General features: G+C 50.1%; 9 protein-coding genes across 9 annotated transcripts; 5 read left to right on the top strand and 4 right to left on the bottom strand.

Annotated features, from left to right (window-relative positions):
- The first annotated feature begins 5 nt into the window (after positions 1-5).
- BO83DRAFT_434555 (ubiquinol--cytochrome-c reductase subunit 8) lies at positions 6-964 on the top strand. Its single transcript, XM_025535806.1, has 4 exons — positions 6-118; positions 297-322; positions 510-687; positions 785-964. The coding sequence occupies exons 1-4, from the start codon at positions 87-89 to the stop codon at positions 837-839; spliced, it is 291 nt and encodes a 96-aa protein (XP_025391588.1). The 5' UTR covers positions 6-86; the 3' UTR covers positions 840-964.
- A 660-nt stretch (positions 965-1,624) lies between these two features.
- Positions 1,625-3,542, top strand: BO83DRAFT_375370 (spermidine synthase). Its single transcript, XM_025530441.1, has 5 exons — positions 1,625-1,830; positions 2,091-2,271; positions 2,349-2,496; positions 2,565-2,802; positions 3,024-3,542. The coding sequence occupies exons 1-5, from the start codon at positions 1,800-1,802 to the stop codon at positions 3,302-3,304; spliced, it is 879 nt and encodes a 292-aa protein (XP_025391587.1). The 5' UTR covers positions 1,625-1,799; the 3' UTR covers positions 3,305-3,542.
- A 31-nt stretch (positions 3,543-3,573) lies between these two features.
- On the bottom strand, positions 3,574-6,749 carry tktA (transketolase tktA). Its single transcript, XM_025530440.1, has 7 exons — positions 6,571-6,749; positions 6,416-6,481; positions 6,001-6,143; positions 5,858-5,942; positions 5,493-5,787; positions 4,056-5,419; positions 3,574-3,987 (listed from the first exon to the last, which is right to left on the bottom strand). Exons 2-7 carry the CDS (start codon positions 6,467-6,469, stop codon positions 3,874-3,876), a joined length of 2,055 nt encoding a protein of 684 aa, XP_025391586.1. The 5' UTR covers positions 6,470-6,481; positions 6,571-6,749; the 3' UTR covers positions 3,574-3,873.
- Positions 6,750-8,761: 2,012 nt separating this feature from the next.
- facB (C6 transcription factor FacB/Cat8) lies at positions 8,762-12,306 on the bottom strand. Its single transcript, XM_025530439.1, has 5 exons — positions 11,441-12,306; positions 11,022-11,332; positions 10,683-10,963; positions 10,268-10,625; positions 8,762-10,211 (listed from the first exon to the last, which is right to left on the bottom strand). Exons 1-5 carry the CDS (start codon positions 11,922-11,924, stop codon positions 9,054-9,056), a joined length of 2,592 nt encoding a protein of 863 aa, XP_025391585.1. The 5' UTR covers positions 11,925-12,306; the 3' UTR covers positions 8,762-9,053.
- Positions 12,307-15,741: 3,435 nt separating this feature from the next.
- On the bottom strand, positions 15,742-17,591 carry BO83DRAFT_375366 (SET domain-containing protein). The gene is made up of 4 exons (XM_025530438.1): positions 17,258-17,591; positions 16,620-17,146; positions 15,969-16,557; positions 15,742-15,886 (listed from the first exon to the last, which is right to left on the bottom strand). Exons 1-4 carry the CDS (start codon positions 17,552-17,554, stop codon positions 15,806-15,808), a joined length of 1,494 nt encoding a protein of 497 aa, XP_025391584.1. The 5' UTR covers positions 17,555-17,591; the 3' UTR covers positions 15,742-15,805.
- Positions 17,592-17,780: 189 nt separating this feature from the next.
- Positions 17,781-18,621, top strand: BO83DRAFT_434550 (uncharacterized protein). The gene is made up of 2 exons (XM_025535805.1): positions 17,781-18,365; positions 18,458-18,621. Exons 1-2 carry the CDS (start codon positions 17,961-17,963, stop codon positions 18,467-18,469), a joined length of 417 nt encoding a protein of 138 aa, XP_025391583.1. The 5' UTR covers positions 17,781-17,960; the 3' UTR covers positions 18,470-18,621.
- On the bottom strand, positions 18,458-20,559 carry BO83DRAFT_354218 (Ygr210 GTPase family protein). The gene is made up of 11 exons (XM_025529091.1): positions 20,451-20,559; positions 20,334-20,391; positions 20,256-20,265; positions 19,881-20,149; positions 19,720-19,813; positions 19,640-19,671; positions 19,374-19,585; positions 19,111-19,316; positions 18,878-19,057; positions 18,700-18,820; positions 18,458-18,642 (listed from the first exon to the last, which is right to left on the bottom strand). Exons 1-11 carry the CDS (start codon positions 20,484-20,486, stop codon positions 18,616-18,618), a joined length of 1,245 nt encoding a protein of 414 aa, XP_025391582.1. The 5' UTR covers positions 20,487-20,559; the 3' UTR covers positions 18,458-18,615.
- A 1,253-nt stretch (positions 20,560-21,812) lies between these two features.
- Positions 21,813-22,541, top strand: BO83DRAFT_434548 (uncharacterized protein). The gene is made up of 2 exons (XM_025535804.1): positions 21,813-22,063; positions 22,122-22,541. The coding sequence occupies exons 1-2, from the start codon at positions 21,950-21,952 to the stop codon at positions 22,434-22,436; spliced, it is 429 nt and encodes a 142-aa protein (XP_025391581.1). The 5' UTR covers positions 21,813-21,949; the 3' UTR covers positions 22,437-22,541.
- Positions 22,542-23,653: 1,112 nt separating this feature from the next.
- BO83DRAFT_375361 (uncharacterized protein) lies at positions 23,654-24,813 on the top strand. The gene is made up of 2 exons (XM_025530437.1): positions 23,654-23,809; positions 23,880-24,813. Exons 1-2 carry the CDS (start codon positions 23,762-23,764, stop codon positions 24,624-24,626), a joined length of 795 nt encoding a protein of 264 aa, XP_025391580.1. The 5' UTR covers positions 23,654-23,761; the 3' UTR covers positions 24,627-24,813.
- Positions 24,814-25,108: the final 295 nt, after the last annotated feature.

Raw genomic sequence — 25,108 nt, 5'->3', positions numbered from 1 at the left:
ACTTCTCTCTCTCTCTCCTCTCACGCTCCATCTCTCCCTCCCCACATCGCGCTTCACGTCGCTGATTCTCGTCGTATCTCTTCACAATGGGTGGCCATCTCGATCCTAAGAATGGAATGTGAGTTTTCTGCCCCATTGTCTCGTCTTGTCCGCTCCCTAGCTTTTCCGGGGGAAAGGGTACCGTGCGGTCTCGTCTGCCGTGATATCTACCCATGTCCCCTACATCGAATGACTTTGACTCCATTCGAGTCGTAGCTTATTGGATAATTATGATGGCTAACTTCTGATTCTTTTAGCTTCCTGGGCTGGTGGGGTGATCTGGGTATGTCTACAATATCAACGTGATTCGCCTGTCTGCGAAGCCTTTCGACTGTCAGCAATATCGAGCCATCGGGCTTGTTACTCGATTATAGCCTTGTACTGTCGACGAAATGCAGCTTCAATAACGACAGAATGCGCAATTGGACTTCGGAACCCTGGCTAACATGGCTCGTTTCTGCGCCATCTAGGATGCCCTACTCCCCAGCGTATCACCACCTACTCCATGTCCCCTAACCGCCAGCGCCCTCTTGCCGGTGCCGGTCACGCTGCCATCTTCAACGTTTTCCGCAGATTCAGACACCAGGTCCTCTACGTCGCTCCTCCCTTCATTGCCGCCTACGCCATCATGAACTGGGCTGTTGAGAGGTATGCCTCCCCCTTACGTGCGGACTTGAAGGCCAATAATACGCATGTTTCTGGTACAATTGGACATCCTAGAGCTGACGCTTGGACTTGCTTATAGGAACGAGTACCTCAACTCCAAGCCTGGCCGCCTCCTTGAGGGTGGTGACGAGTAAATGTAACGTGCCAGCTGGGAAAACCTTGAGAGAATAGGGATGGCATGGGGCAATATGGAAGGGCTGGATGTGTGATTGCACTGTACAGTAACTAGAAGCAATCGAATGAGTTGCAATGTTTTTGGTTGCCTTGACCGCGCGTGGGGTGCATCTGTAATCAAGAATGGGCGGCATCGTATAGGCCGGAGGGATTCCACACCCGCTTGAAGCCAACCCGTAGTGTAGTCTGCCAATCACCGGCGGCTATTGCTTGAGCCTTTTCAGCGCGGGAAGTATCCCACGCTTCTTGGGCAGGTCAATTGGCCATGCGATTTTTCTCTGAATATTTGCGATGCTGAGTGAGTGCTGCCCGAATGCCCGAATGTGATGATTGTGGTACAAAATGGAGATGTTGGACTGCCTTGGCCGTGATACTAAAGTATGCTAAAGAACCACAATTGCCCCGACGATTGGATGGAGAATAATGCGCGTTGACCAATTGAGTTACGCAAGTGTCTACTATCCATTAGGATTATCGTACAATTCTGATCAAGATAAGAACGAAGGAAGACTCTTTTGAAGCAAGTTGAAGTGGATGCTATTGCTCTTAAATTACAGACACAAGGTCATACCATAACCAGCAATACGGCAACCAAACCCACTGGCCAGAAGAGAAAATTACCGAAACGGGCGACAAAAGAGAGAAAACCCCACCTGAGTGGCCGCCATCGCCGGTGATAAATTACCACTGGTCAGCGGCCGTACATACAATTTTTCTGTTTTTGGTTTTCAACTTTTCCCCCACTCCGCATGCGTTCGTCTCTCGTCGCTTCTTTCCTCTCGCTTTCCTTCTCTCCTCCTTCCTCCTCTTCTCTCTCTTCCTCTTCTTCTCTTCTCTTCCGTCTCCCTTCAGCTGCTTCTTCGCTGTCTGCTCTCCGTCTTCGTCCTCGTCTTCTCCGTCCTTTTCACCACTCCATCACCATGAGCGACATCACTCACCCCACCATCAAGGGTATGTTAGTAGTAGTTCTTTACCTTATCCGCACCATCCAACCACCCCTCCATCATCATCACCTCGCGGTTTACCCCGCCTCCTGTTCTCTTCGCATTCCCCAAACCTACTCTTCAAATCCCTTCAATGGCTCAATTACCGATTATGACGCTTCAATGAGCGCAATTTCGCCTTAAGACGATGTCATCTCACTACATACCCCTCCGACGAGAATTTATTACCCCTCCTCGCTAACATTGGTTCTTCGCTTTTTTCTACAGATGGCTGGTTCTCCGAGCAGTCTGGCATGTGGCCCGGCCAGGCCATGAACCTCAAGGTTAACCAGATCCTCCACCATGAGAAGTCCAAGTACCAGGATGTCCTCGTCTTCGAGAGCAGCGACTACGGCACCGTCCTCGTCCTCGACAATGTCATCCAGTGCACTGAGCGCGATGAGTTCTCGTATGTTTTGGAACCCTTCTCATGAGCTATTTTCCCTTTCCGAAAATACCATTGGCCCTAACATCATATGACTATAGCTACCAGGAGATGATCACCCACCTCGCCATGAACTCCCACCCCAACCCCAAGAAGGTCCTTGTCATCGGTGGTGGTGACGGTGGTGTCCTCCGTGAGGTCGTCAAGCACGAGACCGTCGAGGAGGCCACTCTGTGCGACATTGACGAGGTAAAACATCAGAAAAATCCCCGTGTGCTTGTACCGTATGTGTGAATATGTGGCTCATGGTTTCTCAGGCTGTCATCCGTGTCTCCAAGAAGTACCTTCCTGGCATGAGCATTGGCTTCCAGCACCCCAACGTCAAGGTCCACGTTGGCGATGGTTTCCAGTTCCTCAAGGAGCGCCAGAACGAGTTCGATGTTATCATCACTGACAGCTCTGACCCCGAGGGTCCCGCTGAGAGCCTCTTCCAGAAGCCTTACTTCGAGCTTCTGCGCGATGCGCTCCGTGAGGGAGGTGTCATCACCACACAAGGTTGTTCGTCGCCTTTCATTAGTCCCTTCTTGCCCTTTCTATCCCACTTCTCTCCTCCCTTCTTGGATTCTCTCTATATCTCTCGAAATTTTCATGTTGTTTATGTTTCCTGTGTTGTTTGTATTCTATCGTCGCGAACTACGAAGCTAACCTTGTTACGCCCCAAACCACCCGACCCCTAACCCGGGATCGGTTTGGGTTCGTGTTTTCTACCCATACAGCCGAGAACCAATGGCTGCACCTGTCTCTGATCACCGACCTTAAGAAGTCCTGCAAGGAGGTCTTCCCCGTCGCCGAATACGCCTACACCACCATCCCCACCTACCCCTCCGGCCAGATCGGCTTCATGGTCTGCTGCAAGGATGCCACCCGTAACGTCAAGGAGCCCGTTCGCAGCTGGACCCGCGAGGAGGAGGAGAAGCTCTGCCGCTACTACAACCAGGACATCCACCGCGCCAGCTTCGTTCTCCCCAACTTCGCCCGCAAGGCTCTGGACGCTTAGACTATGTGAAGTTTTGTCGTTCTAATACTTTGGGTGGTGGCCTCCTCCACTTCGAGGCCCCACGGCGGCTGATAATCGATGATGATCTGACGATGACGAATATAACAAAAGATTTCTGCTGCTTCCTCAATAATACTCCCCCGATGCTTCACATGGATTGACACGTGAGATGCAAGTCGAAAGGATCTTCTAAGAAATAATACTAGCCAATATCCGCTTTGGAAAAAGTGGACATTATATGACTACGTCGTAATCCAACCGTATGTGTATGCGCTTAGTTCGGTGTTGCTGCCGGTGAAGCTTGTCCAAGTCCACTTGAAAGCCAAAACTGGTGCTAGTATACTCCCATCATAGACCAATTCCCCTCTAAATCTACCAAGGAAAAATAAAAACTATCATAAAACCAAGAAATTGAATAAGAAAGATTGCATATATTTTTATCTTCAAAGAAAAAGTCGTTAAAAATTAGGACTTCTCCCAGGGGTATCGTCGCCCACAGGGATCAACATCGTCCCGGATACTCATAAACATGATTCAGTACAAACCATCACGATGCCACCGCAAGACATTTACAGAATCTGCTGGAAAGCACGGTTGATGGGAGAGCGCACGGTGTGGCCCTTGTAGAAGTCAATGGTGGCGACAGCGCGCTTGCTGATACCCTCAGGAGTGAACTCGAATTTCTGTGGTAAAGTGAATTAGCATAGGCCGTTATTAAGGGGGGGGGGGGTATATGTATTTTGTAGCTTACCTTGTAGACATCCTTGTAGGGGCCAGAGGCACCGAAGCGGTTGAGACCGAACTGCTCGTGAGCGTAGCGCTCCCAGCCCATGGTGGTGAGAGCCTCGACGGAGAGGACGGGGATGTTGTCGGGGAGGACCTGGAGCTTGTAGGCCTTGTCCTGGGCATCGAAGACCTCGAAGCAAGGAACGGAGACGACGCGGGCAGCAATGCCGTGCTTCTCCTTGAGGTAGGTGGCAGCCTCGATACAGATGCTGACCTCGGAACCGGTGGAAATGAGAGTGACGGCAGCGTCGGGGGCCTCGAGGGCGACGTAGGCACCCTTGAGGGCCTTCTCGATGGTGGAAGCCTCGAGCTGGGGTAGGTTCTGACGGGTGAGGGCCAGAATGCTGGGGGTGTGCTTGGAGGTCAGAGCAGAGTAGTAGGCAGCGCTGGTCTCGTTGCCGTCAGCAGGGCGCCAGACCATGCAGTTGGGCAGAGCACGGAAGTGAGCCAGAGTCTCAATAGGCTGGTGGGTAGGACCGTCCTCACCCAGACCGATGGAGTCGTGGGTGGCAACGTAGATGGTGCGGACACGGGAGAGGGCCGACAGACGGACAGCACCGGCGGCGTAGGAGACGAAGTTCAGGAAGGTACCACCAGCGGGGATGACGGTACCGTAGGCGGCGAGACCGTTCATGACGGCGGCCATGGCGTGCTCACGGACACCGTAGCGGAGGTAGCGACCGGACCAGTCACCGATGTTGTACTCGGGGGGCTGGAAGTCGACGGCGTTCTTCCAGCGGGTGTTGTTGGAGCCAGTCAAGTCGGCAGAGCCGGACAGAAGCTCGGGAACGACATCGTGGATCTTCTCGAGGACAGCCTCGGAGAGCTTACGGGTAGCAACGGCAGCGTCGGTGGGCTTGTAGACGGGCAGGCTCTTCTCCCAGCCCTCGGCAAGCTTGCCGGAGAGACGGCGGGTGAGCTCGGCGTGCTCCTTGGGGTACTCAGAAGCGTACTTCTGGAGGAGCTGGTTCCACTCCTGCTCCTTAGCAGCACCCTCAGCGGCGTGCTTGTGGTAGAGGTCGTAGACCTGCTGGGGAACGACGAAGGTCTGCTTGGGGTCGAAGCCGAAGAGCTGCTTGACACCCTCGCAGTCGTCAGCCTTCAGGGGGTTACCGTGGACACCGCCAGTACCCTGGAGCTTGGAACCGAAACCGATGGTAGTAGTCAGACGGATGACGGAGGGCTTGTCAGTGACAGCCTGGCACTTCTTGATGGCGGCCTCAATGCCCTCAAGGTCGTTGTCACCGTCCTTGACGTACTCGGTGTGCCAGCCGTAGGCCTCAAAACGCTTCATAACATCCTCAGTGAAGGCGCACTTGGTGTCACCGTCTGTGAAAAAAATAGCGAATTAGTATGGTTGTAATAATCCTGAAGGGATCAAGGGTGTTGAATTAAAGCTTACCGATGGAGATTCCGTTGTCGTCGTAGATAGCAATGAGGTTACCGAGCTTCAGGTGACCAGCCATGGAGGCGGCCTCGCTGGCAATACCCTCCATGGCGCAGCCATCACCGAAGAAGCAGTATGTGTAGTTGTTGAAGAGGGTGTAGCCGGGCTTGTTGAAGACGGCAGCGGAGTGACGCTCAGCAATGGCAAGACCAACGGCGTTGGCGAAACCCTGACCCAGAGGACCAGTGGTGACCTCGACACCGGGGGTGTCGTGAGCCTCGGGGTGACCGGGGGTGATGCTGTCGAGTTGCTACACGAGCAGAATGGTTAGGACATGACTACAATGGGCCCCCCAGAAAGAACTCTCGGCGGATACATACTCTGAAGGACTTCAGGTCATCCATGGAGACCTGGTAGCCGAAGAGGTGAAGGAGAGCATATTGGAGCATGCAGCCGTGGCCGTTGCTGTGAAGGAATCAGTAAACCGATTGCTTGGACAGTAATGGTGCAGGCCGGAACTTACGAGAGAACGAAGCGGTCACGGTTAGCCCAGTCGGGATTTTGGGGGTTGAAGCTCATGAACTTGTTGAAGAGGACGTGGGACACGGGGGCCATGCCCATAGGGGCACCGGGGTGACCGGAGTTGGCCTTGAAGGTGGCATCCACCTAGAGGACGATTAGTTTCAAATATGACTATTATCCAATAGTTCCTTGAAGGAATGACCACTCCGCAACCCACGGCTAGTAAGACAAGGAGCTCCAAGGAGATAGCAGCTACACATAGCTAATCATCCACGCGGGAGGCTGTGCTCCGTGGAGACCCTGTGATTACCAGGAATGGGCTTCCGGTGCCGGAGCTCTGGAGAAGCTCTCCGTCACACCGGAATCGGATGGGTGTGGGATAAGGAAGCAAGAGAATGGAAGCAGGAGATGCATACCGCAAGAGTGCGGATGGTGTTGATGGCCAATTGGTCAACGTCGTTGTAACCCATGATTGCTTGTGTCTAGAAGAGAAGGAGGGAAGGTTAGAGAGGGAGGTTGAATGGGGGAAAGTTGAAAGTTGTTGGGGAAGAAATGAGGGGAGGGGCCATACTATTTAAATCCAACTAAGTTCTTCTTTTTTTTAAGGTAGCGGGATGATCCAACAAACAATCAACACCAAAGGGAAGACCACCACGAGATGAGGAAAGGGAGAAAGATGACTGAGAGAGGAGAAGAAGAGAAAGAAGAGAGAAGAGAGAAGGGAGAAAGGATGACAGGGAAGGGGGGAGGGGGGAAAAGCGAGCCAGACGAGCGGAGTGGGATGGAGGGCAACCGCGACCAAGAGCAGAGAGAGGGTGAGAAAGGGAAGGTGGGGGGGCAATGATGTCTGTGGTGGGGCACCTCTCTTTCACCGGCTGCTCGGAGGGGGTTACAAACTCGCTGTCCACGGCTATTCTTTTCTACTCTGTCGGACTCGGGATCGGCTATTGCCAGGCAATTGATTGATCTTGGGCCGTAGATAGTTTGGAATCTTAAGCTGGAGGGTGTGACGGAGATGATGGTGGTACGGGGGGTTTGGGTTGAAGCTCTCGAGGTCCTCAACTGAAGGTGGTATACTTGATGGATTGATTGATGATGATGATGATGATGTTATGCACAATCTGCCCCTCCCCCGCTGCCTCAGGCAATGGGCGGTCCCTCCGGAATTCAATGCAACCTATTTTTTTTCTCAGCTCTCAACAGAAGTACGGTAGAGCTACTACAGAGAACAACATTGATATTATCATTTCATCTATACTAGACTAGTAAATTGATGAAGAATAGCAAGAGCTCGCTTCTGCTCACCATCATCTTGCTTGCCGTCAGCTATATGAGAGAAGTCTGGAAGTATCCCTCCGAAACGCCACCAGGAAAGCTCCCCCTTCAACATTACATACTTGCTCGATAATTGCAGGGACAAGAGCTGCATTGCTCCTCCCCTCGACCAATTGTCTACCTTTAAGCCCTGTAACCTGTCATATCGAAACACGCAAATTTCTGAGTTGGCCCTACAACTCTCAGATAACATAACTACTCAACCTCTTACAAAATGCTCTTCACCCCGCCGGCCATTGACACTTCGAGTTTCTATAGCAATAATTACTCACCCACCACCATATATTATTTCCAGGGCTAGAAATCAAATACCTATAGGCGGATTCCTCCCCCAACATAGCAATTCTCCGGAGCATTATTCGTTCGAACGAGCCCCATTAGTCACCCCCGTGTGTTTCTGTCCGCTGGGTCCCGGAGGACGCTGCTCCGCCAACGGGGTACCTTAGCAAGTCACTATCTCTCCGCTTTTTCCTTGCCCACGCTTTTACGGAGTCCGGATTCCAGCCCAGTCTCCATCAATAATCATAACCACAACAACAACAACCACATTGTAGACTACCATCTAGTCTAGCTTTCGGAGCACATATCTCCTAAAATAAATATCTAGCAGGTCAAGTGATTAGATTATGAAGCGGGAACACGTGGCATTCATCGGTCACGCATCGCAGCAGAATTTTTCCCTCTCATTGCTTTGCTTCCAGGGGTTTGCATGTCCGATGCTTTTCATCCAGGGCAAGACAGGTCAGTACTTAGGTGTGTACCGTTAAAGAAGACATAGCGATGGTTGGCCATTCCATTGTAACAAGTACTTGGTAGGTAGCTAGTAGTAGTAGTAGTAGTAGTAGTAGTAGTAGGCCCATGTCAATCCTTGTCGCAACTAGAAAATCATCTCATGCAGCTAGAGTTGTGCAGTCGCCGATTGAAAACGTTGTTATGTCCGGGTTACTGCTATCGAAGTAACTACTAGTTAGCTTGCGAGGTTCATTCATGGCCGCTCAGATTGAACGGCTTCCCCGATTAGTCCAATCCGTGTGCCGTTCGGGGCATGCGCTCGGGACTCTCTGTCTCTGATTGATGCTCGGACCGGGGTTGGGGGCGCCTGTGAGACGCATGTGTAAATACTTAGTAGTGGTAGGCTCGCTCTGTTCAGTCGTTTGCAGTCATATGCAATCTGGTTCGAAGTATGCAGGAGTACTTTACTAGGAATATGCGCTGCTCTACAATCATCATGTGAGGGATGACCATACTATCTCTTGGCAGGTGCATGTGATTCAATTCATGTGAGTCTGAGATTTCTATAGTAGGGTGCAAGCAATGGCTACCGTCTTAACATCCTGGACCCAGAGAGTTTAGCAGGCAACATTTGGAACTGAATTGCAAGACGCGGCAATCATCCGATTCACAGGGATATGATTACTAACAACAGACATACTTGAAGATGTATCATTCAAGATACTATATACTCAAACATTATAGGGACAATGGGTCGGGGTATGACCCCCGACAGCCACTCTGTGTAGAGTGCCTAATGGAAACCGAGACTCCCTGCACCGACCAGGTATCACGAACGAAACAGATGGGGAGAGAAAACAACAAGGAAAAAAGAACACAGACATCCTCTCGCTTCACCCTTACAATCCCAAAATACAGAAGAAACTCCATTTACAACCAAAGGTCATTCCGTTTCATGAAAAATGCTGGTCTTCCGAGCACGATAGCTCAGACAGCCAGTCGCCGATCCCAGCCGTTGATCAGCCCAAACTCATCCACCTCATCTTCCACCGCCGGAATCATGACATTCCGGAACGAGCCCAGAAAATTGGCCTGCTCTTCCGGCGACAGCCGCAGATCGTTGTATGGCACACCCTCTTCGGCACTGCCTTCGTCGGAGTAGCTGAGGACACTCTGTGCCGGTAGATCCTGGTTGGCTGGCACGTCGCTATTGCTACTGGCTGACCATGCCTCGGGAGACAACCCTTGCAGCTCTGCGTGTGGCGCTGACAACGGTGCCACCATGGGATCCCCCTTGTGGGCGAACTCAGCAGTGAGGGAAGCGAAGGGACCACTGTCTTCACCACACTCCCTTCCCCCATAGATCCCGGTAAAGATGTTCGAATAGCCGCGGTCCATGTCACTCAGGACGACCTCCCAGTCGGATACCGTGATGGGTCCGCTCGGGTGATCCGAGGGTGCGGAGCTCGAAAGCACATGACTGCTATCATACGGGCCGGAAGACGAAGGATAGACTGTCTTGTTCGTAGATACATCTAGCGCGTGGAAGTTGTCCGGTGGCAAGCTAGCCCAGCTGGAGGACCTGATGTGGCGTTGGGCGGCATTGGGACTCGCTCCGCAGATAGTGGCCCTACGGGAGGGCGAATCCGGCGTTTCGTGGTGGTTTGAACCGGTCATTTCACTCAGGCGCGACTTCCACGACTGAAGTTGCTTCTTCGGGGACTTCAAAGGTCTCTGCAAGGGCGGCGACATGTCCTGCGGCTTGCCAGTCGACACATGCCTGCTATTGTTCAAAGAAACGAAAACACTGGCCAAAGCGCTGAACTCCGCGGCAGAGGACGACGAATCAGATTCCAATTGATCAATGACTGCGGTAAGCAACTTTTGGCTCTCCTTGACAAGCTTGCTGTCACGCTTCAGCCCGATGCTTTGCCAAAGAAGGCCTAGTCCTGTAGCGAAAACCAGCTCCTTCCGATTGATACTCACAGAGAGACAGAGACGTCTCTCATCGAGCAATTGAAGGATCTGAATAATGTGCTTGGCTGAGTCGGAAACTGTAAGGATAGAAGGGGACCGGACGTGCTCCTCGCCGAAGCAGACCGCAGGACGGTGGATCAATGAACGAATGAAGTAGTAAACGAGGGACTAGGAACAAGTCAGTAAACGCATGTGATGGTAGGAGGAGGGCTTTCGGTATTTACCAAAAGGGGCGATCGGCTACTAGTAACATTGGTGCTAGGCTTGTCCTGAGAAAACTCAAGGCGGAGGTGAGCAGGTAAGCCCTTCACCCAATCATCCAATTGCTCTGCAACTGAGCGTAGCTTCGACAGAGAGATATCATACCCTCCATCAGAGGGATAGATATCCTCCAAAACCTTGTTCAACACGCGCGAACCGGCGAATAGCGCAATCGCACTTGAGATACGGGTAGACTCTCCAGGAAGAGTGGGCAAGAAGCCCGATTCCGTGACGTTTTCATCATCAATATCTTCGGGGTACTCGGTCTTGATGTCCTCTTCACGTAGTAGAACAGGCAATCCTGTCAAAGCAGCGGTGAATCTGGAAATGGGTTTAGAGAAGAAACACGTTATGAAGGCCTTGAGAGAGCCTACTCACCGATCGAGAGTATATTGACACCAGAACACCTTCTTTCGGGTTTCTGCCATGAGAGCATTCGACGAGAAGCGTTTCTGGCTCTGATGCAGTCTAAGCTGTTGACTAAGACTGACGGCAAGACCCCGATAGCGTAGGAGGCTCGTGTAGTCGCCCTTCGTCATGCAGTACATTTGAGCGAGCACGTAGCATTGCATTGTTGCAATAGATACATCACTGGCAATGGATTCAAGGATCGAGGACCAATTGTCTTCGAAAAAGGTGGGGTCCTGGTTGGTTCTCGACTGCAAAAGCCCAATGAGTTTCCGGTATGGTCTGGCTAGATTTAGGGTTAAAGCTTACCATTGAAGCAAGGGCGGCAATGCCGAAGATCAAATTCAGTTGTGCCAAGTCGTGTTTGCTGCCCTGCATAGACTCGGTGCCTGAAAGGTACTGTTCATAGGCTTTCAGAATAGTGGGTCGGTGAACAACCGGATAAAGAGGAGCCCATTCTTGGAAGAAGATGTTGATGAGCTGATCGGATACGAGCCGGGGCGCCGTGCGAATGGCCTGGTCGACGCGGGAATGGGAGATGGCCGGGGGTGCGGCCAAAGACTTGATCGCGACATTTGACGGCAAACGGTTTTGATCTATGAGTTTATTCGTGAAGACGTCTAACGGGGTTAGCCATGAGCCTTTGTTCAAAAACTGCTTTCAACTCGATTCGGAGTTTGTATAAGATGGGCCCTAGGATGTGAGCAAGTATGAACGGTTGAACATACCAACAAAACCGCGAGTACTGGAGATTCCTGCACTATCAGTCGAGGTCGACTCGGTAGGCGGCAACGATTGTGGGATTTGAATTACACCCTCGTCTGCATCGGGGGCGTTGGACCTTGCAGGCGCAGATGGCGACGGCGCTGCAGCACTAGGTCTCTGACGCGAAGAAGGAGAGAAAGAATGTATACGAGAGAGCACATCAATCTTCTCATCCTTTTCATCCAACAGGTTCTTGAGATCCCTAACTTCAGACTCCAGGGCGCGCACTCTTTCCTCCAGCGACTCGGTATATCCACGAGGGAAAGCACGGCGACTGAGCTTGTCGCTAGTTTTGCATTCGAAGCCGACATTGGCGCATTGTGTACAACAGGGACGGACGCCGTCGCAACGGATTTTCTTGCTTCGGCAACGATCACAGGCCTGGGCGATACGACTCTGAGAGCCGTTCCCGACCTTGATCACTTTCATCGGGAGAATTCCAGGCATGTTGGCTGGATGCTGTGGCGCATCTGCCTTGGGAAAATGGATCGGACTGGCGCCGGACTTGGGAAGTAGATTCGATGGTACACTCGAGGGGGGAATCAGTAGTAGTTGATGCGAACGCCTTGGGATCACCAGTGAGACGGATCTGGAGAACCTAGGTGTAACTCTATGTGTGAGAGAAGAAGTGGAGATGCGGAGGTAGTGTCGAGATTAAGGTAAGCGGATAGTAACAGCGGGGTTGAAGGACTTTTGAAAGAAAGAAAAGGTGGGAAGAGCTAAAGAGAGAGTGTGTGTGGTGGCGGTAAGATGGGTTTGTAAGGCGTGAGGATGAAGGAGAGGACCGACGGGGCAGAAGAAGAGCGACCAGAAGCAAGCAACTTTTCGATGTAAGTACGTACGGCGAAGGTATCAGGCCTGGTAACAAATGTTCCGCGGTGCGGCCTGAGGATTGAACCGGCTCAAAAGGGGGGCTGGTGGGGCTGTCTTTTGTGGGTCATGCGCTGGGATGCCGGCCAATCCCCGTTGTGGACTCAGCTCATTGGCTCAGCCGACAGTCGGCGGGCTTCCAAAAGTTGACTCGGAATCTTTGGAAGGTTTTGTGGGTTGGAGTAATACCGGTATGGTAAGTCTGGAGCCGCTGAAATTATTCGAATTGAGTGACTCTCTTCCCCGGTCCTCGGCACTTGTCGGTTGACAGCAGCTGATTTGTAACATTACATACTATGAAGACACACAGCACTGGTTTTCATCTCTGGCTTACATTGATTGATTCGCCATTCATCTACTAGTGGTCTGAGTAGCAGTACTAGTTGGTATCTATCTACCTATCTAGATATGCGGGTAAATACTAGAAATGACTAGCTGAGCCGAGGCGGAGTATTGCATCGGAGAACGAGGGATACTTATGTGTTTAGTCGAGGCTACGTAGTATCCAATAGGTAACAGCATTTAATTCCTTATAAGCTAGTACTAGTAGATATGTAGCAGTAAGACGCCGCCCCTTCCGTCTCATCAGCATCAATCTCCTCGCTGTCACCTTATCAGAAAGGAGAAAAAAGTTGGCACTGACAGGCCCCTGACACAACCCGCGTCGACGCCTCGGCACTGGCGGCGGCAGGAACAACTTCCACCAAGGGCAAGTCCACAGCAGACCTACTCCGACCAGCGCGGCCACTAATGTATGATTAATGGCACCGGTGCAATAAGGCCTCTTTCCACCGGAGATTCCTACATTTAATTCTCCTTACAGGGGTGTTCAGAAGGGCAAGTGATTGGCGAGCCATCAAGACACACAACCAGTCAGATAGGATCCACGATGGGGTTCTCGTATCATCAAGGTTGAGTGTCCCGTTCATTGCCATATCTAATCATATCGTCACGGATGGCTGCCAAGGCCCATGGTTGCAATCTATTTCCCCTCCCAAGCACGGATTATCGGGGTGAATATGGAGAATGCACGAGGACTAGTATGTAGATGAACCAGACAAAACCGACACTAGCAGAACGCAAGTGCGGTCCGGCTCTTGAAGATCACAGCATTCCGAGCCAGCAAAGCTTTGCCGGTTTCCACCGGGCTCGCGGTCCGACAAATGTGGGAGAGTGGATGGGGACCCGATGGAGATCACTTCAGTCTTTTGCCAACTGTCCAGACCATCAGACTCTAATATTACCACTTCTCTCTACCGTGGTTGGCCAACAACCAACCACCACCTCCCCGCGATTCGGAACCCAACTGGCACCCGGACGCTTGATTTACAAAATGACATTGAATGGTGGCTTTTCAGACAGATAACGTATTCATCTCGTACAAAGCGATCTTCAGCTTTCCTTGAGTTTCTATCTTCTGAGAGGAAAAAAAAAAGGGAAGTTGACTATAATATTGACGATGATGAATTTTTCTCATGCAAATGCAAGGCAGATCTGTTGCTCTCACCATTACTATTGACTCTCCAATTCCAGCCCAACCGGGGTGGGGAATCCGAGCGTTCGCCGAACCATTCCCGTTTGAGTCAGGGCCTCGTCCCCTGGGTCTGGATATGAACTGCCTCATGCGGTGTCGCCACTGATTTCCCCCCCGGTGTTCGCGGCTGGAAGATCGCGGAGAGTAAGCGCTCCTGATCTTGGATTCTGGATTATTATCCTCGTATTCCCATTGATCGAATGGCACGAGGCCTGAACGAGATCGAGTCTGCTTATTTTCTCAGTGGGGAAACACCAAGAGGATTCAATATCACTCATATAAAAGCTCCTCAGCTGCAATTTTTCTTTGCTTATTTCTTTTTACTTTTTTCCCCCCCTCGCCCTGCCCGACGGGGATATCCGACTGACTTATCAGCGACTAGTGGTTATCACATTCATTAATATAATATGTCCTGGGTACTCCGAGCGCTTTTTTTCATTTACGTTGACCGTGGCTCGGTGAAAGTTGGTCATGCGCCGAGCGTTTGCCGAGAAAACGCAGAGGTGGAGGCGGATATCCATGGACCATCAATGACTGCAGTCTGGAAGGGGGTTGTGATTCGCCCACTGCTATTGTTCCAGTTTTCAACATCAGCGCGATGAACACCTGAGGCAAGACATTTTTGGTCATTGTCAGTGGTGGGTTTGACTATTACAGAGTAGTCAGCACCAGTTGACTAGCCGGTGTGGTTCACATTGGTCGATAGTTCGGCGCTCTGCAACTGCTGTGCATATCTCACTCGATAAATCCTCCCAGGCCCAGAAGGCTGGCTGGCTGGCTGGCTGGCTGGACCACCTTCTTGTTAGCCAGGGTCTCCTGGGCCTCTGGCAGTCGATCATGGCGGACCGTAGCTGTAGCGTGCATGAATCTGGCCCCACGAGCTGAGATCCCGATATGTATCTACATAGCATCTTCACATCCCCCTCCGATGTAACTAGGATGTACCTAGTACGTACCTAGTGACCGTCTTACGTGAGTACTTTCACGGTAAGACCCAAAGCACGCGAAAATTATCCGATCGATGCCTGGTAAGATACCCACCACAGGGCTGCAGTAACGAATTCCCTCAGGCGAACTTACTGTAATATCTTACCAACACACCAACTCAATCTCAGCCAGTACTACTAGAAATTGTCGTAGACAACCACCTCAGCGACATCGGACCGTCAAACCTAACGCACCAAGTTTTTCACCAATAATCATCAATCACCAACCCTTGGCAACTTCAAGTATGAATCATCGCAAACGTCATCACTACATAGTCCCTTAAGTGATGAAACCAATTTAAAGCATTAGAATAAATAGTAGTCTCGTGGTCAATCCTTCCAGGCAAACTAGCATTTGCCCAGAAATGGTAATTTAAAGTTTCACCAACCAGGACCAATTAATTCCTTTTCTTTTCTTCTCGTCACTTCTTCCAACCAATCCGACGCTCTCGTTTTTTGGAAGGATCGCCTTACCCCGCGGTGGGTAAGATACTACCACTACTACTCATACTTAACTCAAACTCAGATCTTCCGGGGTTGGTGGTGGTGGTGGCTTAGTAGCTAAGTGGAAATCTGGTACCTCCACGTTTTTGTGGCCGTGGTTCCAAAATTTACGGTGCTGTTACGGGTTGGGTAATATTGTGTGGGTTTGATACGAGAACCTGAGTTAATTCATAACTAGTTGCTGCTGCTCAGTAGCAGTAGTAGTAGTAGGATTTAATGAAGGATCGGCATGCATGGGGTTCGTGTTGGGGGTTGATTAGGTGGTTCGTTGGTTGGTTGCAGATAGATAGGTTGGCACCGTGCTACTCGTTAACTAGTTATTGACTAACTAGGGGTTACTTGGCTTGATTGTTTAATTGCTATAATGGGTTTGAGATGGCTAACTAGCTAGACTAGACGTGCGCAAGTGGGTGTTTTAAGATCGTAGTTCACTTTCAGGAGAAATCCTCCTCGATGTCCCCTGATTGTTGGGCAAGGTAGGCGTTGACTGCGGGGCTTGACACGAGAGTTTCCCGCTGTTGTTTGAAGGATCGACAATTAGTATCTTTTGGTTATGTTTGACTTATTGTGTGGGGTTTACAATATGGGGTAACGTACCTGGTTAACGAGGTCCTCAATTGTCTGTTCCATAAGCTTGGACTCCAGCTCTCGTAACCTCAAGATTGTCTGAAACACAAATGGTTCGAAAATAGCACGCATGTCTTCGTTCTCGCGGATCTCGCTAATCATCATGTCGGTTTGGCGGAGGACGAAGAATTGGGTCTCCAGTCGCTCAAGGATGAGCACCACTGCACGAAGCTGGTAGATGTCCCAATGGGGATCTGCAGCTAGCAGGTCCCTGAGACAGCTTGCGTCCCTCACTTCCTGCCCATTCCAGGTAGCTTTAAGTTCCCTGCCGCCGTCGGTGGTTTGAAGGACGTTAAAGTCTAGCCCGTCTTCCTCGTTCACGCATGCCCACCAGATAATGGGGCTGTCCCAGGTTGTAGCTGCGGCTGTTCCTGAGCCGCTAGAGGAAGTTGATATCTTGACCCCGGGTGTATCTTTGCAGAATGCTTTCTTTGCTATCTTCAAGGGATCGTCATCAGGTATATCCAAGTCAAGGAAGATCTGCCTCGCGTCCGTGATATGCTCGTCGAGGAATCCATATGAGAAAATCATTTCTGAAGCGGACTTCTCATCACCATACCTTAATATCGTCAGTTTAAGCAAGCTCAACCAACAAGTAGTCAATATAAAGACAACACTTACGAGATTGTGACCTCCTCATCAGCCCGCAAGCTCCGTCCATCCCGCAGCTGCAACACTGCATTCCCATCGGCATCCTCGTCATACAACGCCTTGACCGTCCCCTCAGGAGCATGGTTTGCCATATCGATACATGGAACCATGGCATGTCCATGCCGAGGCAGATCTACCATGCGTGACCGGTACAGCGCATCGACATATTTCCAATCGTTGAACGTCAGTTTCCCCGTATCCTCATCCCACCAATACTTTTCACACCAGTCCAAGCCCTCTGTGCTCTGACGCAGGTGTTCGAATTCTTTCTCCAGCGAGGCAATCTTCGCATGCACAGCCAACCTCAACGAGGAGCCGCGCAAGAGCTCTAACTCCTCTTCACTGTAGAATGTAGGCAAAGGTATAGAGGACGGCATATACTTCATATATTCGGTCCAAGGGCTCGATAGTCCAATCTGGTGCCGCTCATGCGCATAGTCCGGGCTAGAGTGGGTAAGTTGCACGAGAAGAAATATTAATATGGCGCCTCTGGCTGTCTGTACAGGTCAGCATACAATTAACACGAGCTCATCCGTCTCTCCCCGAAGAAGCCATAAACACGATATCTGTTCGGCCGAGATCGGATTACAAAGAGGAAATAGACCTACTCTTCCAAAGTCCCCGACAGCTTCTAATACCTCACGGAGCTGTCTATCCGATTTGGAATATTCTTCAACAAATTCAAATGACAGGACCAAGTCAGATGGTACTCGTAGAAGTACCTCCGACACTACCGCGTCGCTCGCTGCATTTCCACTGGCCTTTACCTCGGTTGCAACAATTGCAGACCCCTTGTCGGTGCCATCATCTGCTTGCAATTTGCGGAAAGCGATACCATTGACGGAGACCCCGTTGAGCTTTATCCACGACGGAAGCGTCTCAATTGGATAGTAATCGTGCTTCATTTTGTTAAGTTTCAGTTACGGGGCGTTACTTCTGCAGTAGCAAATGCGTACGACCATTATAAAGCAAGCATGGTGCAGTCTGCGACGTACAGGTCAGGTGTTTGTTTGTCCTTATCGATAAGAAGGCGGGGAGCTATCCCCATGCCCTAAGCCCTATCCATGACCGTTAGATCGCAACTGGGGTACATTGCGGCATGTAGACGTCATACAAAAGCTGTCGAGCCGGATTCTCCAGGCGAACTCGATCGGACCTTAGCTAGTATTAATTGAAACTGCGGGGATGTTCTGACTTAACCCGGACAGATAAGTTATTATTCTTACTATACGTGAAAGACATAGTGCTGCGTCAATAAGAACCACTTTTACCACAAGGTCTACTAGCTGCTTCAGTACTACAACCGCCAATATGCCTGCCAACACCCGCATTCAGTCTTCAGCTTCAAAGCTCCACAATCTGCTTGTACCGCGGCCTCCAACACCATGTCTGCTTCCACTGCGCTCTATCTGGCAGCCGGCTGCGATTCATACCCCGAGAAGCGTGCAAGCACGCCTAAACAGCGGCCTGGGCAAAGACTGGAAGGGTACTGGGCCGGAGGATAATGCAGTTAACCGAGCAGAGAAAAGTGATACCACAGACCCAACAACAGATGCATCAGCTTCTGTTATGCAGGACAGGAAGGAGGGCGGGGGTAACGACGCAAAGCCTCAGGGAGCAACAGAAAAGGGAGGTAGTCAGCATGGAAAGAAGGCGAAGCAGGAACATCCGAAGGCACCAGAGCCAATTATTGGAATGAATGATGAGAGAGGCCATGTAAGTGCCAATGTAAAACCCATGCAAGCCTAAACATTCATTATAAACCTCACGGAGTTCAGTTGAATGGCTAACTGATTATGCTCTGACAGAAGGGTCATTAAGACCAGGGTCATATATTAGTAATGGGAAAAGCTCAGGAGCGGTTTAAATCGGACTGGAAGATGCATGCTAGTCTTGGAGCTATATCATCTCAGTACTTGTATTTCATTATCATGTTGACTGTACATAAAATCTTGAATAGCAGGATCTATCGACCAGGTTTGAACGACAGCACCTAAAATAGAACGGTTAGCTTTGGCGCAAGCAGTTTGATTTGAACAGGAAATCCTACATCGTGCTTTCCTACTTCCACAATTTCGTCCTCTGAGACACGGGTGCCACCGACTCCTTCAATGTAGGAGATGGGTACGTCACCCATCACCTTGCGAGCAACGTCGCCCACAGTGGTATTCCTGCTCGGCGTCAGAAGGTCCAGTTGGAGCGATAGGTTTCATATCAGGGCCACTCACTTGCCAACAAGAACGCAATCGCGGAACACAGCCGTTCCGGAACCAGAAGAGAAGGTGGAGATGTTGCGAACGGGGAAGACAGGCACGAGTCCCAGCAGTTCTGCAGCACGTGAAAGGCATTGGACAACTCCTGTAGACCCGAAACGATAAAGCACCATGTCTTTCAAGTTCTCAACGCGCCTATGTGCATGTTAGCATGGCCCACTAGAAGGGCGTATATAGTGTCTTCGTACTGTGTGAGCTTCTCGTCCATTTCTTTGAGGCCGCCTCCATCGGGATCGCCCATTTCGATAAGGTCCTCCCTCGTATCTAAGAATTCGCTTCCTTCAACGTACTTAATGTATCCCTGTTTTGCCAGCCTCCGGAGGAAAACTTCTGAAATGGCGGAGCAGAGTACGATTGTTTGAGGATCTTGCATCTTAGCGATTTTGCTAATATTCTAAGTCCACCTTGTCAGTAACGACGGCAACATGGTGACTTGAGATATTTGACCAACCTTGTCTGCATCCGGATGATCAATTTTGTTCAAGGCGAAGACTGTCGGGAATTTCTCTGCGATGAAGGCTTCAACGACCTTCTCGACGGTCTCATCGGACCACTCCTCAAGAGGCTCTTTCAACCCCATCCGATCCAAGCATCGGGCAACAATCGCATTTGTACCTCCGTAACCGGAAAACTGGGCTTGCAAGGTATCCACGGCCGTAGCCTCTGATGTTGATTAGCACAGAAAGATGCTTCTGGCTGATTTATGACCAAACTTACTGACTGCCATGTGCCTCCTCTTGATGGAACCCCTGCACGGTATTAGCCCTGATTATGTAGCTCCTGGCGCTCAAGCATACCATTTCTGCATGAGATTTCCCAGAACCCAGCGTACAATTTCCGACCTCAGCCATTCAATATCCTGTGAAGGATCGTATCCTCGTGTAGCTTTGCCTGTATTTGTAGAGTGCGACATCAGTGATGCCGTTCCGAGATTTTCCCAGATATCAATATTCCATACCTTCCGCATCGGTTGTTCCACTAACGTCCACAACGTGGATTAAAGCATCGGCATGGCGCAGGTCATCCAAGAACTTGTTACCCAGACCGCGTCCTTGGTGTGCACCTGGTACAAGACCTGCGACATCCAGAAGTTCAATGGGAACAGAGCGCCGTCCCTCCACACATCCTCCGTAGTTCGGTTTGCACTTATCGGAGACATTGAATCGTTGACAGGCGCATTCTATCTGAAGGTAGCCAATGGCGCGCTGGGGATCGATCGTAGTGAAACTGTGTTTTGCCAGTCAGAACAGTTCTGATAAACGGTCCATTACGGCGTCCGATGGGCGATATCTATATCGATGTAGGACGATAACGGCAATAAGATTGAACATACGGGAAATTTCCTGGATGTGAAACATGCCATAAGTTTGTGCTCCGACACAATTCAAAGCGCAGAACTTAAGTAGCTTACCGACTTTGGAAGAGGCATCTGTCAGACTATTTAATGTGGTCGATTTTCCGCTGGATGGCTACATGCCCCTCACTTCGATCAGCGGCGTCTCGTATGAGGGGTAAAAGGATCCCAGACCTTTCCGACCAGCCCAATTAACGGATCTCTAGGCATCTTACAACGCGCGCAGCAATTCTAAGGTATATGAGCAGGAAAAGAATGATTTTAAGAAAATAACATCGATCTGATCGCTTGAGTGTTGGGGAAATCATTTCTGCATCAGCGGGGAGATAATCAATTTCTGCCATCCTCCCTAGGAAGGCGGTCTGAGATCGCGGTTCCCGATCGAGACCCCGATTGTCCCTGACTCTGAACAAGATCTCTTCGATATAATTCTGTTCTCCGGGCATCAACACTGATTAAAATTGATATGCTTGACGCTACTAACGATGCTTGGAGCTGCCACAAAGTCCAGTGGTTTCATGCTACGTCTGTGGGGTGCAATAGCCTACGCGTTGTGACAAGCATCGCTTTCGGTCCGTCCTCAATCGACAGTCGCCCTTGATAGTATTGTCTTCCCTTGAGACAAGCGGACATCAAGTCTAAGTTCGTATCTATATGACTTTCAATGCTGATATGGAAAGTTTGTGACTCCGAGTAAGATGCCGAAGACTCGCTATACTGGATTAGACTTAGCCCAACGTCCAAGCCCAACATCACCTATTTCAACCAGAGATATGTATTCACGAGTATAGGCGCGATTCGAGTCTCGGATGCAATTTGTTTGCATAACGATCGGAAAACAGTGCTCCGTTTTGAATCCAGTGCTGTGTAGTAGTGTCATTTCATTTGCAGACTTGTGTATCAATACCACTCGAAAATCGTTGGACACCTAAGTGGTACGTCACTCCTCAGACTGGGGAAGGTATCTGCTTAGCATGTCTACTCATCTCAACGAGTATTGACCCCGCTTTGGGCTGCATGATGATGTCCCTGAATTGTTCTACCTTCAGTATCAGATCTCATATGGCATCACTGGTGTGCTGATCCCATGTACCTGGGGCTTGGCTTAGAGCGACTCCTGTCCCTTCACCGGGTGACAATAGAGGTGAATATGTAATTAAATTGGGTCAAGAAGTCAAAGGAAGGAGAAGGAATGATAGATTCCAGGTACACAGTATCAGCATTCTGCTATGCGGAGAACTGTCGTTATTGTTGCCATCATCGTTCAGACAACTTCAAGGCTTCAGGGGACGCTGTTTCACCGGCAACTTCTTGATATTCCCTCACCCAATAGAACGATTTTCCAGTCAAGACTTGTCTAATTCGCTCATAGTCTCCATAATTGAGTGGACACTGTTAGCCCCAATGATGAAGGGGTCAATGATGCTGGGTTGGTTGCAAGGCGAACCAAGGTGTAGCCGGCTTCTATGACGTCGTCGCGGCCAACGTCACCAGCCACGCCCATCGGTTCTTGTCTACTGCAACAACATATTAAAGGTACATTGATCCCATCAGGGTCATCCTAGCAATCAATCAACTTTCAATCCATCCTCAACAATCAATCTATCGCATCTCTAACCACAAACTTCATCTCAACTACCACTTCATCTACCACACACACAACCTCATCCAAAATGTCCGAACAGACTTTCCACACCACCATCCAGGACATCCGCAAGCCTGAGTCCCATGCCTCCCATGCTCATGATGGCAAGACCCCCAAGAACTCTAACGTCTCCGCCATGAAGGTAATTCCTCACTTGACTTAATATTCCTCTTTTGACGGATACTAATAATATACACCAGTCCATCATCGATGAAAACACCGACAAGCAGGCTCAGATCGATAAGGCCCAGTCCAACCTGCCATTGCCCGAGGATCCCCCTCGTGCTAGCGACTGGAACTCTATGGACCAGAGAACCGTCAACGTCGGCTCGGGTGGTCGCGAAGGACCCGTTTCGGGCGAGAACAACAGCGCCTTGAGAGAACCCGCAACTGCAAGCAGCAGTGTCCGGGTATCTGGAGAAGAATACCACAAGAACACGCAACCCATGAGTGGTGTTGGACGCCAGGGCAAGGATAACCTTGAAGGTCTGCCCCGGGATGCTCTTTACCGGTGAATTGGATATTATGAGTTAATGTTGGGGAGGGCGTATTGACTACGGCCTATTTTTATGTGTACTATTATGACTTGAGCATTTAATGAACCAAAATGAATGTCCTATAACCATTATATCTTACTACTATTCTCCCTATGGTCGTATTGCACTATCATTTTTCTTATATTGAATAGTATACTGGTAGGGCCAATTTAGATTGCTGTTCAAGATAGCTTGGTTCATTTTCCACTTGTATACTATAAATATATTATCTACCCGCGCGGGTACTAGTAAAAGAAGCATCAATTGTTTCATGTGCTTGGTTGATCAGCTACATTAGGCATTGATCTGTAATTGCTACTACGAAATAGAATAAAAGCTTCTTTTCTTCATATTCTAGTCTACTTTGGTAGACTAATATTACTACTAGTACTATCAACTCAAGTAGGCTAAGCAATACTACACAGCCGGTCCAATCGGCTTGCGGACAGAAACCCTAAGACCTTTCAGTCAAACAGCACGGTCAAGACCGTAGGAGCTAGAGAACGAAAAGCATCCAATAATGCACTTCAATAGCCAGGTATTGAACACGTATCCTTTGTAACAAGAGATGAGTAGTATAGAGAGAGCATTCCTCATGCACCCAACCACCATGACGTCATACCAGCAATACCACCTAGAGGCTAGCAAAGCATCCAAACCACTAGTAATCTACGCAATAGAGAGAGAACAAAAACATCATAGCAACAACCATAGTACCTAAGCAAGAGCTCATACCCAATTAGTTCTACCGGAAATGGCAATCAGACATGTGGGTGGATCCTACCGAAGTTGTCTGGGCCCTCGAGGGCAACATCCGGCACAAAAGGGGAAGGGGCGAGAGGGGGGGGGGAAGGGGCCGGGTTCCCCTGCAGAAAACAACAGCCCAGTTCGCTGATCTGGAAGACGTAGAATTCCTGTCTTGCTTTGTCTCCCTTCCTTTTCGATGGTTTAGTTCATTGACAACGCCACAACTGGAGACCAGATACTGCTCGTTGACGTACCTGTTCGCTTGTTCTCTGTTGAATTCGGTGGACTCATCGTAATGTCAGTATGACATCATGTGCTGGGATGAACTCAAGCAAAGCGCTCAGACTCGGGGAAGTTGACGCCATCCGTTTCATTTGGCTCGCTCGTCCTAGAGTATATAGATGGCTTTTTTGTCGTTATGAGTTGTTGGATCGGATAGCAATTAACTTATTCTATCTAACAATCAGTCTACCAACTAAACCAGTCCAGTAATCTAATCCTCTTAACACTACTCTTTTTATACTTCTTCTATATCTCATATAACAACCATTATAACCATGGATCTCCAAGGACAACCCATCCCCCCTGGCCAGAGAAGCACTAAGGTATGTTGTCACTTGCTTCGGCACTGCCCAAGTTACAATTGAGGCATAGATGCTGACTTCAACAACAAAGGTCACTTCCGACCCCGAGCGCAGAAACAACCCTATTCAAGAGCCCTCTGGTCCCATCACCAACGACTCCTTGGCCGCCGAATCAGCCACCCAGGGCGGCGCTTTCTCCCAGAACCGCGGAGCCCAGCCCATGGGCGTTTCCGCAGGTCAATCCACTGTCCGAAACACCGACACCAGTGCTGCCACTAAGCTCGACTCCAACGCCGACACCCAGGACAGGTACCCCGAGGGTCTAGGCGGACAAGGCAACTACCCTGGCGCTCACCTTCCCGAGTCCGGCTACGTCGGTGGTCCCACTGCTGCCCAGAAGGAACTCGGTATCGGCCAGGGCCAGTACCCTGCTTCTCAGAAGCTGTCTCAGCAGCAACAGTCCTCTGGAGGAGGAAGAAGCGGTGGTGCTAGCTACTCCCAGCAGCAGCAGCAGCAGCCCGCTCAGGCTAGTGGCAGCGGCTACCGTAGCCAGCACAATGCTGGAGCCGCGCCGTCTTACGTTCACGATGTGACTGGTAGCTTGAGTGACAGCAAGCCCAAGGGTGCCAACCTGAAGGAAGGAGATATTCCTGATGATGCGCCGAATGCTAGCTGGACTACTGATATCGGTAGTGAGAATGACCCTGGTCGGTTGGCACAGGGTGGCTTCCAGCGTAAGACTGCGGAGAGTGGTCCTGATGGTACCAATGCCGGTAGACAGAAGGGCATCGATAACCAGCAACCGTACCAGGCTTTGCAGTCGGACCAGAGGGCTTGATTTTTGGGCCATTGATGGATGATGTTATGAAAAGCAAAGCGCGTTTATTATTTTTGGATCTTCCCCGTGTGTAATGGTTTTTGGGGGTTTTGAAGGAATGGGCTTATTCTTCGAGAAGGACTGCGTCCTTCCATTCCTGTATTAGTGTATCTATCTAGATGATATGAACAATCAGAGACTGACCAGATCATTGATCATTTTTTTCTGTGTCATAATGTCAATGTAGCTCAAACGTCTTGCCATGATGCACATGTTGCTGTAGTAGAGGATGGGGCTATGGTAGTTTGTCCAGAAAGTAGCTTAGAGCCGACATTGATGTTATATAGCCGGCCTCTGACCACGGTATCCTAAAGAACAGTATTACTTATATACACCGTCTTCGCCTATGCTGGTTTAGGCCGGAGGAAGAAACGCTGCAAAAAGTACGCCCTGCACGGCAGCGTATATCACCATGTACTGAACAATTATCTGCCAATAACCAT

Source organism: Aspergillus eucalypticola, assembly GCF_003184535.1.
Source record: "Aspergillus eucalypticola CBS 122712 chromosome Unknown BO83scaffold_4, whole genome shotgun sequence".
NCBI lineage: Eukaryota > Fungi > Ascomycota > Eurotiomycetes > Eurotiales > Aspergillaceae > Aspergillus > Aspergillus eucalypticola.
Note: the sequence above shows the minus strand (reverse complement) of the source record. Positions and strands in the feature narration are given on the sequence as shown.

What these genes read in the sequence shown, in the direction of transcription:
- tktA (XM_025530440.1), bottom strand. Translation starts at nt 6,469, where the DNA reads ATGGGTTACAACGACGTTGACCAATTGGCCATCAACACCATCCGCACT. An exon ending in ACACCATCCGCACTCTTGCG is followed by an intron (nt 6,144 to 6,415) that starts GTATGCATCTCC and finishes ATCGTCCTCTAG; the next exon opens with GTGGATGCCACCTTCAAGGC. An exon ending in CCTACAAGGATGTCTACAAG is followed by an intron (nt 3,988 to 4,055) that starts GTAAGCTACAAA and finishes ACTTTACCACAG; the next exon opens with AAATTCGAGTTCACTCCTGA.
- BO83DRAFT_434555 (XM_025535806.1), top strand. Translation starts at nt 87, where the DNA reads ATGGGTGGCCATCTCGATCCTAAGAATGGAAT. An exon ending in GGGCTGGTGGGGTGATCTGG is followed by an intron (nt 323 to 509) that starts GTATGTCTACAA and finishes TGCGCCATCTAG; the next exon opens with GATGCCCTACTCCCCAGCGT. An exon ending in ATGAACTGGGCTGTTGAGAG is followed by an intron (nt 688 to 784) that starts GTATGCCTCCCC and finishes ACTTGCTTATAG; the next exon opens with GAACGAGTACCTCAACTCCA.
- BO83DRAFT_434550 (XM_025535805.1), top strand. Translation starts at nt 17,961, where the DNA reads ATGCCTGCCAACACCCGCATTCAGTCTTCAGCTTCAAAGCTCCACAAT.
- BO83DRAFT_354218 (XM_025529091.1), bottom strand. Translation starts at nt 20,486, where the DNA reads ATGCCTAGAGATCCGTTAATTGGGCTGGTCGGAAAG. An exon ending in TAATTGGGCTGGTCGGAAAG is followed by an intron (nt 20,392 to 20,450) that starts GTCTGGGATCCT and finishes AGGGGCATGTAG; the next exon opens with CCATCCAGCGGAAAATCGAC. An exon ending in TGGAAGTAGGAAAGCACGAT is followed by an intron (nt 18,643 to 18,699) that starts GTAGGATTTCCT and finishes GTTCTATTTTAG; the next exon opens with GTGCTGTCGTTCAAACCTGG.
- BO83DRAFT_375366 (XM_025530438.1), bottom strand. Translation starts at nt 17,554, where the DNA reads ATGAAGCACGATTACTATCCAATTGAGACGCTTCCGTCGTGGATAAAG. An exon ending in GATGAGGAGGTCACAATCTC is followed by an intron (nt 16,558 to 16,619) that starts GTAAGTGTTGTC and finishes GACGATATTAAG; the next exon opens with GTATGGTGATGAGAAGTCCG. An exon ending in TTGAGGACCTCGTTAACCAG is followed by an intron (nt 15,887 to 15,968) that starts GTACGTTACCCC and finishes TTCAAACAACAG; the next exon opens with CGGGAAACTCTCGTGTCAAG.
- facB (XM_025530439.1), bottom strand. Translation starts at nt 11,924, where the DNA reads ATGCCTGGAATTCTCCCGATGAAAGTGATCAAGGTCGGGAACGGCTCT. An exon ending in CAGTACTCGCGGTTTTGTTG is followed by an intron (nt 11,333 to 11,440) that starts GTATGTTCAACC and finishes TAACCCCGTTAG; the next exon opens with ACGTCTTCACGAATAAACTC. An exon ending in TTGCCGCCCTTGCTTCAATG is followed by an intron (nt 10,964 to 11,021) that starts GTAAGCTTTAAC and finishes GGGCTTTTGCAG; the next exon opens with TCGAGAACCAACCAGGACCC.
- BO83DRAFT_375370 (XM_025530441.1), top strand. Translation starts at nt 1,800, where the DNA reads ATGAGCGACATCACTCACCCCACCATCAAGG. An exon ending in ACTGAGCGCGATGAGTTCTC is followed by an intron (nt 2,272 to 2,348) that starts GTATGTTTTGGA and finishes ATATGACTATAG; the next exon opens with CTACCAGGAGATGATCACCC. An exon ending in CTCTGTGCGACATTGACGAG is followed by an intron (nt 2,497 to 2,564) that starts GTAAAACATCAG and finishes ATGGTTTCTCAG; the next exon opens with GCTGTCATCCGTGTCTCCAA.
- BO83DRAFT_434548 (XM_025535804.1), top strand. Translation starts at nt 21,950, where the DNA reads ATGTCCGAACAGACTTTCCACACCACCATCCAGGACATCCGCAAGCCT. An exon ending in CTAACGTCTCCGCCATGAAG is followed by an intron (nt 22,064 to 22,121) that starts GTAATTCCTCAC and finishes AATATACACCAG; the next exon opens with TCCATCATCGATGAAAACAC.
- BO83DRAFT_375361 (XM_025530437.1), top strand. Translation starts at nt 23,762, where the DNA reads ATGGATCTCCAAGGACAACCCATCCCCCCTGGCCAGAGAAGCACTAAG. An exon ending in CTGGCCAGAGAAGCACTAAG is followed by an intron (nt 23,810 to 23,879) that starts GTATGTTGTCAC and finishes TCAACAACAAAG; the next exon opens with GTCACTTCCGACCCCGAGCG.